This window comes from Peromyscus leucopus, chromosome 7 (assembly GCF_004664715.2).
Source record: "Peromyscus leucopus breed LL Stock chromosome 7, UCI_PerLeu_2.1, whole genome shotgun sequence".
In the NCBI taxonomy this organism is placed as follows: Eukaryota; Metazoa; Chordata; class Mammalia; order Rodentia; family Cricetidae; genus Peromyscus; species Peromyscus leucopus.
The window spans coordinates 89,464,199-89,480,796 of NC_051069.1; the positions used below are offsets into that span (position 1 = coordinate 89,464,199).

Genomic DNA, 16,598 nt, shown 5'->3' on the forward strand with positions numbered 1-16,598 from the left:
TGCAAATTCAGGACTGACTGAACTATATCATTCAAGTTCAACCTGGGCAACTTAGTGAGATCCTGTTACATTATTTTATGTAAAAATGAAAGGAGAACTGCTGATGCAACCCAGTGGGTCAGTGTTTACCTAGCACACACTAGGCTATCAGTTCAAAACCCAGTGCTGTAGAGGAAAAACAAATCTAAGCCAAGCTTTATCACACACATCCTATTATCATTGTACTTGGGAAGAAGAGGCAAGAGGATCACTACAAACTTGAAGAAATCCTTAACTACATAGCAAGTAACAGACCAGAAAGCACTACATAAGCACTCTGCCTTTAATCTCAGCTCTCTGGAGGCAGAGGCAGTTTTACCTGTGTATGTTTGAGGCCAACCTGGGCTATATAGTAAAACCTTGTCCCCCAACTGCCTTTAAAAATTTTTAATATATTCATATATTTTTGAAATCAATAAGAATATACCAAATGATGTCTCCTTTCTTTAAAATTACCTAGCTGGGCAGCGATGGTGCAAGCCTTTAATCCCAGCACTCAGGAGGCAGAGCCAAGTGGATCTCTCAGAGTTCGAGGCCAGCCTGGTCTACAGAGTGAGATCCAGCACAGGCACCAAAAGTACACAGAGAAACCCTGTCTCGAAAAACAAAAAGCAAAAAACAAAAAAAATTACCTTCAGTTCATCTCCCTGTTATTACACAAAATATTTCCTTATTAGCCACAAAATAAAACTATATGGTGTCAATACTGAAAAATGATAGTCAAACTGTATAGTTAAAATCATTCTGAGCCTACAAACTGCTAACAAAAATTACAATGAATTATTAGTGGTTAATTGTAATTAAATGTTCATTTAAAATAGATTTTTGTTAAGTAATTATTTAAGCTCTCCTAAAATAATAATAAAAGAAACATATATTAGCCCACACTTCTTAATACTTGTAGAATGTTCTATATTAGGCTAGGGGCATAGCTTATTGGTAAAAAAACTTGTTTAGTGTATGCAAGGCCTTTAGGTTCGATATGTAGCACCACATATATATATATATATATATATATGTATATATATATATATCAAAATATTTGAGAAATACTAAAACTCTGGAACAGAGTATGTTTTGAGTATGTATTTATCTCAGGAGACAAGATATCCCCACTCATTTCAAACATTGCAAAACACTGTTTACAAAAAGAAAAGTAATATATATTAACTGTATCTGTGTGAAGGAAAAATACTAATCCCAAATACAAATGGGCCAGGATATGAGAATGTCAATACACTCTATTATCTAGATCTTTAAGGGTAACTTTCTCTAGGACTACAAATAGAATAAGCAGTGGGACTTAAGGCTCAAAATTTGAGGAAAAGACAGTATTTGTTATGCAAGTTTTTGATAGTTTTTACAAACTTTTAAAAATACATTTCACTGGGAAATGGAGATGGCTCATTGGTTAAGAGCACCTGCTGCTCTCCCAGAGGGGGTACCTGTACATATGTGGCATATAATCATATAGACACAAACATATACATATAATAAATAAGCATTATATATGTTTGTATATATAATTTCTAACCAATTATGTAATCAAATGTAGGAGAAGCACCAAAAATTAGCTATTACATTTCCATTTCTAAAAAAACTTTTCATCCATACCTCAGAAAGTTCTTCTCTGGGTGAATATATTAGCAGCTAAGAATGAAGAAAATTGGGGCTGGAAAGATGGCTCAGTGGTTAAGAATGTGTATTGTTCTTGCAGAGGACATGAGTTCAATTCCCAGCACCCACATCAGGTAGCTTACAACTGCTTGTAACTCCAGCTCCAGGGGATTGCCCTAACCTTAGGTACTGCACATATACAGACATACACACATGTACATATAAGTAAATAATAATAAAAATATTAAAAATTAAAGAAAAGAGGACTGGAGAGATGTCTCAGGGGTTAAGAGCACTGATTGCTGTTCCAGAGGTCCTGAGATCAATTCCCAGCAACCACATGGTGGTTCATAACCACCTATAATGAGATCTGAGGCCCTCTTCTGACATGCAGGCATGTGTACAGACAAAACACTGCATATATAATAAATAAATAAATAAATAAATAATCTTTTTTAAGAAAAAGAAATAGAAAAAGGCAGCTATTGTTGAAAGGTTCCTCTGGTCCCACCTAGTCTGTGGTCCCATAGCTGCTTGGACCCAAACTGTAGGGCCTACTGGCTCAGGTTAGCTAGCTCTTAGAACTTAACCCATTTCTATTAATTTATAAGTTGCCACATGGCTGTAGCTTACCAGTACTTTCATATCTTGCTTCTCCTGGCGGCAGGCTCGCGTCTCTCCTCTCCTTTCTTCTCCCTGTATATCTACCTGGATTTCCCACCTGCCTCTAAGCTGCCTTGCCATAGGCCAGACAGCTTTATTTATCAACCAATCAGAGCAACACATATTCCCAGCATACAGAAAGACATCCCGCAGCAGGCAGCATTTAATGGTAAACACAACAGTATATTATGATAAAAATATAGGAAAAGCAATGTCTTTATCTATAGTTTCTTTAATCTTAGCACAGCTAGAATATAGGGATCTTAGTTCCTACTATTTATTCTGAAGTATTAAGCTTACTATTTTCACCCCATTAGAAACTAAATTGGCTAGGGTTGTAGCTCATTGGTAGAGCATTTGCCTAACATGTGCAAAGCCCAGAATTTGGTCCCCAGCACAGCTGGCTAGAAAAATAAATAAATCAGAATTAATATTCAGCTAGTTTTCAGTTGTATAGATTCTCTGCATAAACAGACTAAATTCATAATCACTTTATTTTCTGTGGCCAGAGGGTGATGAAGAAGATGAAGCTAATAAAATTGAAGCCTTACATAAAAGAAGGAATCTACTTGCTGCCTTCAGCAAACTTATCATTTATGATATTGTTGACATGCATGCAGCTGCAGACATCTTTAAACACTACATGAAGGTATCGTTTCATATTTTTCTCCTTCCTATGTAGTAGAGAAATAGGTAATTAAAATGAATGGATAACTGAATCTTAAGTCAATAGCTCTTACCGGTGTATTGTGGGTATAATTTTGTGATGAAGGTTCTCTTTGGTTAAATGTACTTAAGTTCTTTATCAGTCTTTAGTATTAATTATTCCATACAGTATGAGTTCCTAACACTTTTTGGCTTCTCTCTTTTCTATAAGCTCCTTTTCCTGATCCTGTAAAATCAATGCTCAGAACTATTAATGGGATGGCCAGACAGGCATAGAAAGGAGATAGCATTTCCCAGTGTATGTGCCTTGTTTTCAAGACACAGGGAGTGTTTTCTTTTGCCCCTGTTCAGAATATTACTTGTGTCTTTTAGTTGTATCTTTGTCTATGTTTTTATATCACTGGATTCCAGTATAGCTTGAGCAACTGTTATCCCAGTCCTAATTTGAATCTTCTTGTGCACTCCAGATCTGACTGACTTGTATGTGACTTAGTGGCTCCATATGTGCCTGTTGTGTATGAGAGACAAGCTCCATCACAGTACCACCAGAGAAAAATAAATCTTAAAATGACTTGAGACTTCAAAACAGTTTGGGATTTAGGTGTGCTCTATTAGTAAATAAATGAATTTATATCTATGTCTCTCACCCTCCACAAAAAAAAAAAAAAAAAAAAAAAAAAAACTCATAGTGAATCAAAAGCCTTAACTTGAAACCCAAATAATGAATCTGCTATATGAAAACATTTCAAGGGCTGGAGAGATGACTCGGGGGTTAAGAGCACTGGCTGCTCTTCCAGAGGTCCTGAGTTCAATTCCCAGCACCCACATGATGGCTCACAACCATCTATAATGAGATCTGCCTTCTTCTGGTGTACAGGCATACTATATACATGGTAAATAAATAAATCTTTTAAAAAAAAAAAAAGAAGAAGAAAACATTTCAAGATCTAGGCACTGGTAAGAACTTTCTGAATAGGAATCAAGTAGAGGAAATTGCTCAAATTAGCAAGTGGGTAAGGACTTACTGTTAACAAGATTGTGCATAGCAAACAGTCACCAGAGTGAAAAGAGCCTACAGAATTTTTAAAAAGCCTACTTATCAGATAAGGAATTATACCTACAGAACAGTAAATACCCAAAATCAAACTGTCAATCAACAAATGGACCTGTGAAGTAAATAGATAGTTCTCAAAAGAAGAAACACCAATTAAAAATAAATATTTTTAAAAGTATTCAGCATCCTTAACTATCTGGTAAATGTCAATCAAAACAACTATGAGATTCCAGCTCACCTTGATCAGAATGTGTTCATCAAGAAAACAAATGACAACGAATTCTTGCAAGGATGTGGAGAAAAGGGAACCCACACATATCATATTCACTGCTGATCAAGTATGAATGGTGCCTCCATTATGGAAATAAGTATGGAGGTTTTCCAAAAAGTTAAAAATAGAGCTACCATTTGACCCAACTATACCAACCATGGGCATATATCCAAGCACTCTCTATACTACCACAGAAATACTTGCTTATCCATGTTTCTTGCTGCTCTGTTCACAATTGCGAGGAAATGGAACTAGCCCAAGTGGCTATCAGCTGATGAATGAATAATGAAAAATGGCACATCTGTTAAGGCATGATGAAAAATGAAAATTTCAAGAAAATGGGTTGATATCACAATTATATTGAGTGAGGTGTCCCTGGCTCAAATAAACAATGCTACCTGTTCTCTCATATGTTGATCCTTGCTTCTAATTTTAGAATTTTTGTATAAATGTGTATTTGATTGCAGGTATAGGTCATGAAACTAAAAGGGACCATCATGAGAGAATTGAGGGAAAGTATGCATCAAAATGCCATAATTCACATAATGAAACTTTGTACTTCATATGCTAATTTAAAAAAGAGAGTGTCTGGTGTGGGGCTCATGTACTTTTGTATGTCTGTTTTTGCTTTTGTTTTTGTTTTTTTAGAGTAAGGTCTCACTACATAGCCCTGTCTAGACTGGAACTCAGAGATCTTTCTGCCTCTGCCTTCTGGTTGCTAACATTAAAATATGTGCTACCAGCCATATAGTGGTGGCGCACACCTTTAATTCCAGCATTTAGGAAACAGAAACAGATGACACTTGGTGAGTTCAAGGTCAGCATGGTCTACAAATCAAGTTCCAGGACAACCAGGACTGTTACACGCAGAAACCCTGTCTCAAAAAGACCAAAAAGAAAAAAAAAAAAAAAAAAGTGAGGGGGGGAGGTATGTGCTACCATGCTTGCCCCTGCATACATTTAAGGTGAAGGATTATATAATTTTCCATCTAATCTTTGTTTCTTCTGAAAATTAACTATATCACTCTATCCTCCAGTACTTTCCTAATGTTCTTCATTCTTTTTTTTTTTTTTTTTTTTGGTTTTTTTTTTTTTGGTTTTTTTTCGAGACAGGGTTTCTCTGCGTAGTTTTGTACCTTTCCTGGAGCTCACTTGGTAGCCCAGGCTGGCCTTGAACTCACAGCGATCCGCCTGGCTCTGCCTCCCGAGTGCTGGGATTAAAGGCGTGCGCCACCACCGCCTGGCTGTTCTTCATTCTTAAAACACAGTTTTCATAATCTACAGATTTCTTAGGATTTATCTGGTCTGTGAAACCAGCTTGTCTGAAATAACATGATAACTCCTGCTCTAATCCACTTCACTCATATTGGCTCAGATGCTAAACGTTTGTGGTTATTCCCTGTGTGTGCGTGCATGTGTGGGTGAGTGTGTGCATGGCTCAGTGCATATGTGTACTGGGGCCTCACACACAAGTGCTCTGCTGAGCTGTATCACTAGCCCTCAATTTGTAACATTTTATAACGTTTTTATTTACTCCATGTTTGACCGTGTATATATGTGTGTGTTAGTTCGTGTGTGGCTCAGCATCTTTGTAGAAGTCAGAGGACAATTTGAAGGAGTCTGTTTTCTCCTTCCACCATGTGGGTCCCAGGGCTTGGTGGCAAGTACCATTATCCAAGTGAGCCCTCTTTAGCCCTTCAGTTTGACTCAGTTTCACTCTGTACCCCAAACTGGCCTGGGTAGAAACTCAACCACATATGCTGACTCTAAATGCCTGAGTAATCCTTCTGCCTCAGCCTCATGAATGATGGTGTTACAGGTGTGAACCACCATGCCCAATAATGGCTTTAGATAATGTGTCTTCCATCCTATTAAGAATATTAAAGAGCTGAAACATAGGAGACAGTCAGGAGGATCATGAGCTCAAGGCCACCCTAGTTAATATACCAAGCAAGTTTGTATCTCAAGATGAACGACAACAACAAAAAATCATCAAACATATAAAAGAAGAATGAGAAAATGTTCTCCCTTATATGTATCACTCCCTGTCCTGGAATTTTTAGCTTTTTTATTAGTTATTTCATAATTTTAAATATCCAATCTTTAATGTAAACAATACCATTTAATTCTCATTTTCCAGGTGAAGTAATAAAAACTATTATAGTAGTTTCTTTTTCTTTCTCTAGTGCATTCTTCTTCCTTTTTTTTTTTTTTTTTTTTTTTTTTTTTTTTTGAGACAGGGCTTCTCTCTATGGCCCTGGCTGTCCTGAAACTCACTCTGTAGACCAGGTTTGGCTTTGAACTAACAGATATCTTGCCTGTCCCTGCCTCCCGAGTGCTGGGATTAAAGTTGTGTGCCACCACTCAGCTTCACCACTACAGCCTTCTTAATTCTAAATTATGTTTCCTTTTTATCTCACAGTATTACAATGACTATGGTGATATCATTAAGGAAACCCTGAGTAAGACCAGGCAGATTGATAAAATTCAGTGTGCTAAGACCCTAATTCTCAGTTTGCAGCAGGTAAGAAATTTGGAGGGAAGGGTAGATAAAACTTCTCTGTGCTTATTATGTGCTACATGTCTTATTTAATTTTTAATACATAGTGTGCTTTGTATCTTAAATAGATGAAATGCTAAGGTGACTGACTCTTGGGCCAAAGGAAATGTCATATTGAAAAATTTAAGAAATAATTTGCTGACATGAGTTTCAGGTCAGCTGGGTGTACATAGCAAGTCCTAGGCTACTCAGGGATACAAAAGACCCTGTCTCATAATAATAATTTTTTTTTTTTTTTTTTTTTTTTTTTTTTTTGGTTTTTCGAGACAGGGTTTCTCTGTGTAGCTTTGCGCCTTTCCTGGAACTCACTTGGTAGCCCAGGCTGGCCTCGAACTCACAAAGATCCGCCTGGCTCTGCCTCCCGAGTGCTGGGATTAAAGGCGTGCGCCACCACCGCCCGGCCCTAATAATAATAATTTTTAAAATTAAAAGTAATTATAAAAAGTATTAATTTGCTGAGCATGGCAGCATGTGCCTTTAATCCCAGCTCTTGAGAAGCAGAGGAAGGCATATATGCCTAAGTCTGAGGCCAGCCCAGGCTATATACAGTGAGATCCTGTCTCACCGTAAATATACTGTACATATTTGCATAAGGAAGATTCCCAATATAGGAATTTCTAGAAATAGTCTAAATGTTCATCAGTAGAGGAACAGTTAAATAAGCTGATACTTTGAAGTAGTTAATTTTGTTTCTCTTTTTATTTAGTTTTTAAGACAGTATCTCACTGTGTTGTCTAGATTGGGCTAAGGGATCCTCCTGCCTCACACTCCCAAGTAGTTGAAACTGGGTGCACATACCACTGTACACATTGAAAATTTTTTGCAACTTAAGGAACCAAAGCAAATTTCAAGATAAAATAAGTATGGTACTACTTATTTAAAATCAGAACTGTATGTATAGATAATATGAATAAACTGACCTAGGAAATGCTCAGATTTTTAGAATTTAAGGCTTTTATACGTCACTGTCTATAAAAAATTATAAAGTTTATGAATTTATAAATAATTAGCTACATATATTTGAAAACCTGTGGAAGAACCATTCCCACTAGTTACGGCGTAGGAAGGTCAGGATGTGCTACTGAAGAAGACGTAGAGATGGACAGCACAGCTGAGACAGGAGTTCTCTCAGGTAGGTGGTGTGACGAGTGTGAAGAAGGAAATCAAGAGTTTACTGATGGTTCCCAGAGACTCAAAGTGAAGAAAACAAATGGAAACACATTTCAGGACCTACACCATTGAGAAACCAGACAAATGACTTGGTGGCTGGCAGAGGAAAGAGTATAAAGAACTCAGGCTTGTTATTGGGTTTGGTTTTTGTTTGTTTGTTTGTTTGTTTGTTTGTTTTTATTTATTTATCTTGGTTTTGGTTTTTTTTGAGACAGGGTTTCTCCATGTACTTTTCGTGCCTGTCCTGGATCTCACTTTGTAGACCAGGCTAGCATTGAACTCACAGAGATCCGCCTGGCTCTGCCTCCCGAGTACTGGGATTAAAGGCATGCGCTGCCACCGCCTGGCATCAGGCTTGTTTTTTTAAGATGCGATAGATAAAGCCTTATGTTATTCCTCTATCAAGTATGTCAGGAGGGATGGCTTTACACAAGTCTGGACCCTTAGTACCCCATAATCCAGGAGGTAGATTATACAAGCCCAATTTAGTGTCTAGATTTGGTAATGGGATGATAAGTGCTTTATTATTATTACTGCTCTGAAGTTTTGTTTTCACTTTGATAGAATGTATGCCACATAGGTAATTTGTAAAATCACCAACTTTTGACTGTATTTTGTTGCTAAGTTGAAAATATTATATCCTCTCATATCCAACTATACATGAATATTTAACTGATATCCTGACCTACAATATAAATGAAAAAAAATGTTCTGAACCTTTTATATCATGTGTTTGTAGGTTTATACTGTACTTCTGAAAATATATCTTCTTTCTCTACTATTTTAAAATATTTTTAAATGTTATTGTTTGACTAAACAGCATATATTGATTGGACTGTAGTGCTACTGAGTTCTATGCCCTTTGTACTTTGTATATTTTTAAATTATATTACCTATTCTAAAAGTAAATAAAATTTCAAATATTTCTTTGCCGTAAGTTTTTCTCTTTTTTTTTATTTTCACCAGTTATTCAATGAACTTGTTCAAGAACAAGGTCCTAATCTGGATAGGACCTCTGCGCACGTCAGTGGCATTAAAGAACTGGCACGTCGGTTTGCCCTTACATTTGGACTGGACCAGATCAAGACACGAGAGGCAGTCGCCACCCTTCACAAGTGAGCGAAACACCTCCTGTTATTCAGAAGGTTTACTGGAATATAAATACACAGCTGTTATTTGACCCATTTTTAAAGTGCCGAATACAGAATTTTCAAACTCTAAGATCTTAAACTATTAATGTAACTGGGTAGCAATATTTTACTTTAAAAAAGATTTCTTAAACCACCTGTGGGAGTTTTACACCATCTTCTATAGTATAAAGAGCAAAGTTTAATAACCTATTCTTTGGTCTGTGTATTTCAAAAGATGCAATACTTTTTTAAAAGCCCCCTGGTGAGCATTGTACCTTCTAAACCAACTAGGGACCAAGTGTCCAAATAGCTGAGCATTTGGAGAATATTCTCACCCAAAACACTACAGACACACACTATCCCACACACACAAATTAACAGGAAACCTTAGTTTCACAGAGCTGGTTGGTATCATGAGTAACTCCCAGAAACAGATTTCCTGCCAATCCAGTTTCTTTACAAGGTTTTGTATTACCTTTAAAAAAATACATTGGGATATAGCATTGTTTCTTTGTAGCTTTTTTTCTTACAACTTAGAGACTTGTACTGTAAACAATAAAATATATACAAATATCTCATTAAATTAGCATTATTTTGCCATATGAATTTACCATACTTTGTTCAAACTTCAGTAACGATTTCATTATGTTTCCAAATGTTTTTATAATTTTTGCCCTTTGAGACTACATTATCTGAAAAAAAATTAAAATGTTATTTTCTTTAAATTCAGGGATGGAATAGAGTTTGCCTTTAAATACCAGAATCAGAAAGGACAAGAATATCCACCTCCTAATCTGGCTTTTCTTGAAGTACTAAGTGAATTTTCTTCTAAACTTCTTCGACAGGACAAGAAGACTGTGTAAGTTGAACACACCAACAGAAGTGATTTTAAAATGGCACCATTGAAACTTTAATTTTTTTTAATCATTACTATTGATAATTTAGGCTGTGGTAGTAATAAAGACCCAGTTTGACCTGGAAGCTGTAATGTGAAATTAAAGTAGATGAAAATTATTTTCTTACTCTATAGTTCAAGATGTATGAACATTGACTGGTTACTTTATAGACCCCATCTGTACTTTTACATTAATTTGGTCTTACGTCAAGATTAACCTTGTCTGTGTGTGCTGCAGTCCCATCATTGAAGAGCGTGAGGCAGGAAAGTCCCCAGACCACCTGGGCTGTGTCTCGAACCCTTTGCTCCACTGTCATGCCGGAAATGAGTGGCTTTTCTTGTGGTTTTACTTAAAAACAGTAAAGAAGTCTATCTTTTTCAGAATAATGATGATGAGATGTTGTAGGTAGAACAAAGTACTAAACTTCTAATGGGAATGCTACTATAATAAATGCCAAAATTTTTAAATCAATAGAAAGATGAATTAGTTGTAATAACAAATTTGAGTAAGCTAATGTGAATTTGTCCATTTTTTTCCCCTAGGCTTTCAAATCTGTCATTGTATAGTCATTTGTTCTTTATTTCTATAGTAATATTTCCTCATGGTCTCTGATTTGAGTATGTGTTCTCTCTCCCTCTCTCTCCCTCCCTTTCTCCCTCCCTCCCTCCCTTCTTCATTATTAAAAATTTGTCAGTTTTATTTTTCCAAACAACCAGCTCACAATTTCATTGATCTTTTGTAAGATTTTCAGTCTATTTCTATTTTGGTTTTTTGTTCACTTGCTTTATCGATTTTAGGGTTTGGTTTTTTGAGACAGGGTCTTATATATTGCTACCCAGGCGGTTCTGAACTCACTAGCCCAGGCTAATCTAGTGATAATCATCCTGCCTCAGCCTCCTGAGTGTTAGTATTACAGATGTGTACTACCACATCTGTCTTCTACTCTAATCTTTATTATTTTTTCCTGCCCTAATTTAAGTTTATTTGGGTTCTTTCTTTCCAGCTTGCTGAGATGCCATAATAGCTTGAGCTCTAGCTGCTTTTGTGATGTAAATGTTGATTGCTATAAACTAAGTGCTGTGCCTGTTGGATCCCTTAGTTTTAATTGAGTTGGGTTTCCCATTTCATTACTTCAACAACTCTTTTGAGCTGGAGATGTAGCTGAAGCTGCTTTTTCATAAGACCCAGATTTGATTCCTGACACCCACATGGTGCTGACCGCCTTCTATAATTCCAGTACCAGGGATCTAGCACCCTCTCTGACATCCCCCAGCACTGCATGTATGTGGTGCATAGATATATAGGCAGTCAAAACACCCATAAATTTCAAAAAAAGATTTCAAGACTCTTGAGTTTCCTTTTTTGTGTTTTTGCTATGTTTGTTCAAGACTGGGTTATTTAAATTTCTATGTATTTGTTTTGTTTCCGTGGTTTTTTTTTAAATTATTTTCTGTTATTGTGATCAGGGATAATATGATTACAGAAGCTTACTTTTAGTTTACTACTGCTTGTGCTGTACCCTATTATGAGATTTATACTGTTAAGAAAGAATATATTCTATTAAGGGTGGTGTGTGTGTTTGGTTTTTCACAGCTGGCATCAAACTCATAAAAATTCACCTTGCATACCTCTACCTCCTGAGTACTGGTATTAAAGGTGTGTACACCTGTACCAACTTATATACTACACTGTGAAGTAAAAAAGATCTATAAATATCTGTTAGGTTCATTTGTCTAGAGTACAATTTAATTCTCCATGATTGGGTTATATGTGGAGTATATCTTTCCCTTCAGTTCAGTTTGGCATTCATTGTATGTATTTGGGCACTCAAGATTAGGTGAGTGAAAGTTAATTGTTATTTTCTTTGACTAGGCTGGGTGTCTACTTTGTCATTCAGAAATTGAGGTCTTGGATCCAGATAAAATTAGGTTTTGTTCAGGGCTAGAGATACAGAACTAGTTTCATTCTTAAGGAGGTAGGTACTCAGTTTTGCAAATACCAGTTGAACAGGCTGCCTTTTCCATGTGTGTTTTGCTCCTCTGCCAAAAATTAAAGAGCCTTACTTGTATGTTGTTTCTGGGTCCTCTACTGTGCCCTATTGGTCTACATTTTTAGGCCAGTACTATACTGTCTTTGTCAGAATAGCCCTTTGGTCTGCTAAGATACAGCATATTCTCTCAGCTTTTTGTTTTTGTTGTTGGTCCTTTGCATGCATAAGGTTTGCTGTGTCTGCTTTCCTATTTTCATCTGATCCTCTTTATGAAATGTATTCTTTCCTGTGTTCTCTTAGATAAAATGTTCTTCTTTCTCTGTGTATAATGTTCCTCTAAAACTGTTCTGGAGTTCTGGCTCTGGTAAGTTATGAATTACCTTAGCTTGGGCTTCTCAAGAAATAGTATTTCTCCATACTTTATTTTGTATGTGTCTACACATGCACATGTATGTATACACATACACACATGCACAAATGCCAAAGTGAATATGGAGGTTAGAGAGCAACCTGAAATAAATAGTTGGTTCTCTTCTTTCAAAAAATAAGTCCTAGGGATTGAACTCGGATTATTGTGCATTTTTTAACCCACTGAATCATCCCACCTACTCTATGCATAAATTTTAAGTGATAATTTTGCTAGGTTTGGCGATCTTGGTTTATAGTTACTGCTTTTAGGGCTTGAAATGTATCATTTTGTGTGTTCCTGGCTTTTATGGTTACTGATGAAAGAGCTGGTGGTATTCTGGTGTTTCTGTGTTTGTCAATCACTTTTTTTCACTTCCAATTTTAATATTGTTGCTTTGCTTTTTATATATTTTTTATGGTATGTCATGATTCTAGTCTATCATATCTATTCAGAATTCTAAATGTTTCTTGCATTTGGATGTCTTTCTTTCTTAGGATGTTGGTAATTTTTGTTCAAGTTCCAATAAGTAGATTACATAAGTTTTTATATCTCAGCCCCTCCTTCTACCTCATGAGTTCCTGTGGTTGGTTTCTTGAATGTGTTTCACATTTCTTGGATAAATTTGGTCATGTTCATTAGGTGTTTTCCTCATATGTGTCTGCATGTATTACTGCTATGACCTTGTCCTCCATCCCTGAGATGTAGTCTTCTAGCGCAGGCTTGTTCTTGGTGATGGTTTTTGCTCTCTTCTTTGATTCTTTCATACCTGAATTTCTGTTTAGGCAAAACAAGCAATAAATGAAGTAGAAGGTATTGTAGTTTCAGTGTTTCTTTCTGAATGGTGAGGTCCTACTTACTTTGTTTACCTTAGTTCTATCAATCTGCTGCAGTGAGTTCTGACAAAGCCCTGTAAACTGTGTGGCTTCTTGATGCTATGGCCAGGATGGGGGTGTCTAGGAATCCCCTCAGTTTCAGACTCCCTTCTTCCACTTGTGCTGTCTTCTCCACAGTCTGTGCTGCTTTGAGTTTGTTGTTCCCAACAGGGTATTCTGTGTTCCACCATGCTCCCAATTCTTTGCCCAGCTTGATTTTAGACTCCTGTACTCTATTTCTGATTCTGAGTTCAATGTCTTATTTTTTAGTTTCTGACAACAGAAACTGCCTGTCCCCAACTCCATCAGCTGTCTAGTACTTAAGAGTCCTAGGGCACACTTCCTAGGAGGTACTTGTTGACTTCTTAGGCAGAGAAGTCCCACCTCTTTTTTTTTTTTTTTTTTTTTTTTTTTTTTTTTTATCTCCTTTATTCCAAACTAGCCTCAAATTCCTTAGGATTGCCTTGACCCTTCTGATCCTCATGTCTTTTACCTCTTGAGTGTCAGTACTACAGGCCTGTGCTATAATGCCATTTATTCAGTGTTGGGGGTCAAGTCCAAAGCTTCATGCATGCACTTCATTTACCATTTGAACCCTGCGCTTTGTTTCGACTTTCTGTAGCTTTCTCAGACTTCTTTTATGGTAGGTCCCATTTACTTTCTATCATCTGAATTCCTTGTCTCACTGCCACTGCTGCTCATCCTTCATCTTCCTACTTCCCTTGATGTCCCTCTTTCATCTTTCCCTGTATTTCCTTCCCCCACCCCATAGTAATGTAGTTATGAGTTTTCATTGTTGGGGGTTTTTTAATTTGTTCAAGTATTTTGTAGCTGGGCTGTGGTGGTACACACCTTTAATCCCAGCACTCGGGCATAGCCAGGCAGATCTCTGTGAGTTCAAGGCCAGCCTGATCTACAGAGCAAGATCCAGAACAGGCACCAAAGCTACACAGAGAAACCCTGTCTCCCTGTCTCAAAAAAACAAAACAATACATACATACATACATACATACATACATACACACACACACACACACACACACACATACATACATATTATATGCATATTTTGCCAGCATGTATGTCTGTGCATATCATACATGTGCTTGGTGCCTGTAGAGGCCATAAGAGGGCATCAGATCCCTAGGAAATGTAGTTACAAGTGGTTGTGATCCACTATGTGTGTGCTGGGAATCAAACCTGGATCCTCTGGAAGAGCAGCCAGTACCCTTAACCACTGAGCCATTGCTCCAACCCTGTTTACAGTATTAGTACATAATTTTCTTCATTTTTTACATTTTTAAATAAAATATAATTACATCACTTCCCTTTCTTCCCTCTATCCCTTCTTATGTCCTTCCCTCTAACCTCTCCCTACCTCCCCTTCAAAATGGTAGCTTTTTTTCTTTATTAATATTACATGTGTGTGTGCTGAGTCCCTTGTTGTTTCTATGTATATGATTTCAGGACTGACTACTTTGTATTGGATAATCAATTAAAGGGCTCATCCCTGAGAAAGGATAATTCTCCCTCTCAAGGCACTCTTTAGTTGCATTTAGTTCTTTGTCTATGAGTAGGACATCATGAAATGCTTTTTCTTCTGCTTAGCATGTCCATTGGTTTGTCACTGTTCAGATCTTATATATGCAGCCATTTCTAAGAGAGATAGACTCACAGCAGACTTCTTGCTATTCTGATTCTTATAATCTTTCTACTCCCTTGTCTGATAGGTTCCCTGAGCCATAGAAGCAAAAGCTGTGCTGCAGATCTTTCCACGGGGGCTGGGTTCCCCATAATCCATTATCTTTATGTTGTGTCGAGTTGTGGTTTTCTGTAATGGTCTCTGTTTGCTGTAAAGAGAAGCTTCTTTGGTGAGAGGTAATAGCTATACTTATCTGTGAGTATAAGGATGAGATTTAGAAGGTAGTTAAGGAATTATGCTGGTCTAGCAAAGTGGCAGTAGTAGATTGATTATCTTTTAAATCCATGATTTCACTAACCCTGGGTAGTTGGCTGGAGTTCTAGTACCAGCATGATTTCGCTCCTGCTGAAAATGCCTTACATTCCTCAGACAGGTGTTGGTTACTATCAACATGTAAGTGCCACTGTAATTAGGGGTTTTTTGTTTGTTTTGTGTTCTTAGTATTTGCTGTTTGTGTCTTTTGTATTTCATTAATGACAGCTTCATTTATTTTCTCTCTAGTCTCTTCATTGCTTATTCCTCTCTTTAGTTCAAAGTATTGCTTCCAGTATACCACTTAATGTTGCTTTGTTGGATATTAATCAGGGAGTGTTTTTCTTTCTCCAACTATGACAGTTTTGCTGCGTGCATATAGTCATCTAGGTTGGCAGTCTTTTAGACCTTGGACTGTGTTTCTCCATCCTCTTGTGACTTTTAGAATTTCCATTGAGAACCTGTATTATTCTGGTGGGGTTTCTTTTTATGTCTCTTGTGGGGTTTTTTTTGGGGGGGTGGCATTGTTTTCTCTTACAGCATTAAGCATTTCTTTGTTCTGTTTATTTAGTATTTAAACTATGATATGTCTTAGAGAGTTGTTTATATAGTCTTGTCTAGTTGGGTTCCTATGTCCTTCTTTGTGTGTTGTATAGGTATGTCTTTAGTTTGGGGAAGTTTTCTTCTATGATCTTTGTTGGCAGAGTTTCTGTGTCCCAACAGCCACTTCACAAATAACCACTCAGAGACTTATTAATTATAAATGCTTAGCTGATAGCTCAGGCTTATTACTAACTAGCTTATAACTTAAATTAACTCATTTCTATTAATCTATGTGCTGCCCCGAGGCTCATGGCTTTTACCTCTCCTGTATGTACTGCTTTTTTTTGGTCTTGTGACTTCTCTGACTCCGCCCTCCTTCTTTCCAGCTTCTCTTAGTCTGGTTTACCCACCTAACCTTATCCTGCCTCGCTGTAGACCAGTCAGCTTCTATTAAACTAATCACAGTGACAATGTAAAGGAATATTCCACAGATCTTGTTAAAGATCTGGTCTATGCCATTATCCTGGGATTCTTCTCCCTCATCTATCCCCATAATTCAATGATTTTGGTCTTCTGATGGTATCCCACATGTTCCTTTCCTTTATTTTTTTTAATTTCTTCATATTCTTTATTTGGTCTAGAGTCTCTGCTTTATCAATTTGGATCCTTCTAGTCTATCTTCTGCTCTCCCTGCATTTTCTAATTGGGATATCGAATCTTTCAATACCATCCTCATTTCAGCTTGTGTTTTCATTTCAGCTTGT

General features: G+C 36.9%; 1 protein-coding gene across 3 annotated transcripts in view; it reads left to right on the forward strand.

The window, feature by feature from the left end:
* Stag1 (stromal antigen 1) overlaps positions 1–16,598 on the forward strand; it is a 333,420-nt gene that overhangs the window by 305,229 nt on the left and 11,593 nt on the right. For all 3 annotated transcript variants that reach the window (XM_028869949.2, XM_028869951.2, XM_028869952.2), the window contains 4 exons: positions 2,829–2,968; positions 6,733–6,834; positions 9,007–9,155; positions 9,901–10,029. In XM_028869949.2, the coding sequence (XP_028725782.1) occupies positions 2,829–2,968; positions 6,733–6,834; positions 9,007–9,155; positions 9,901–10,029 (520 nt within the window). The remainder of the gene's footprint in view (positions 1–2,828; positions 2,969–6,732; positions 6,835–9,006; positions 9,156–9,900; positions 10,030–16,598) is intronic.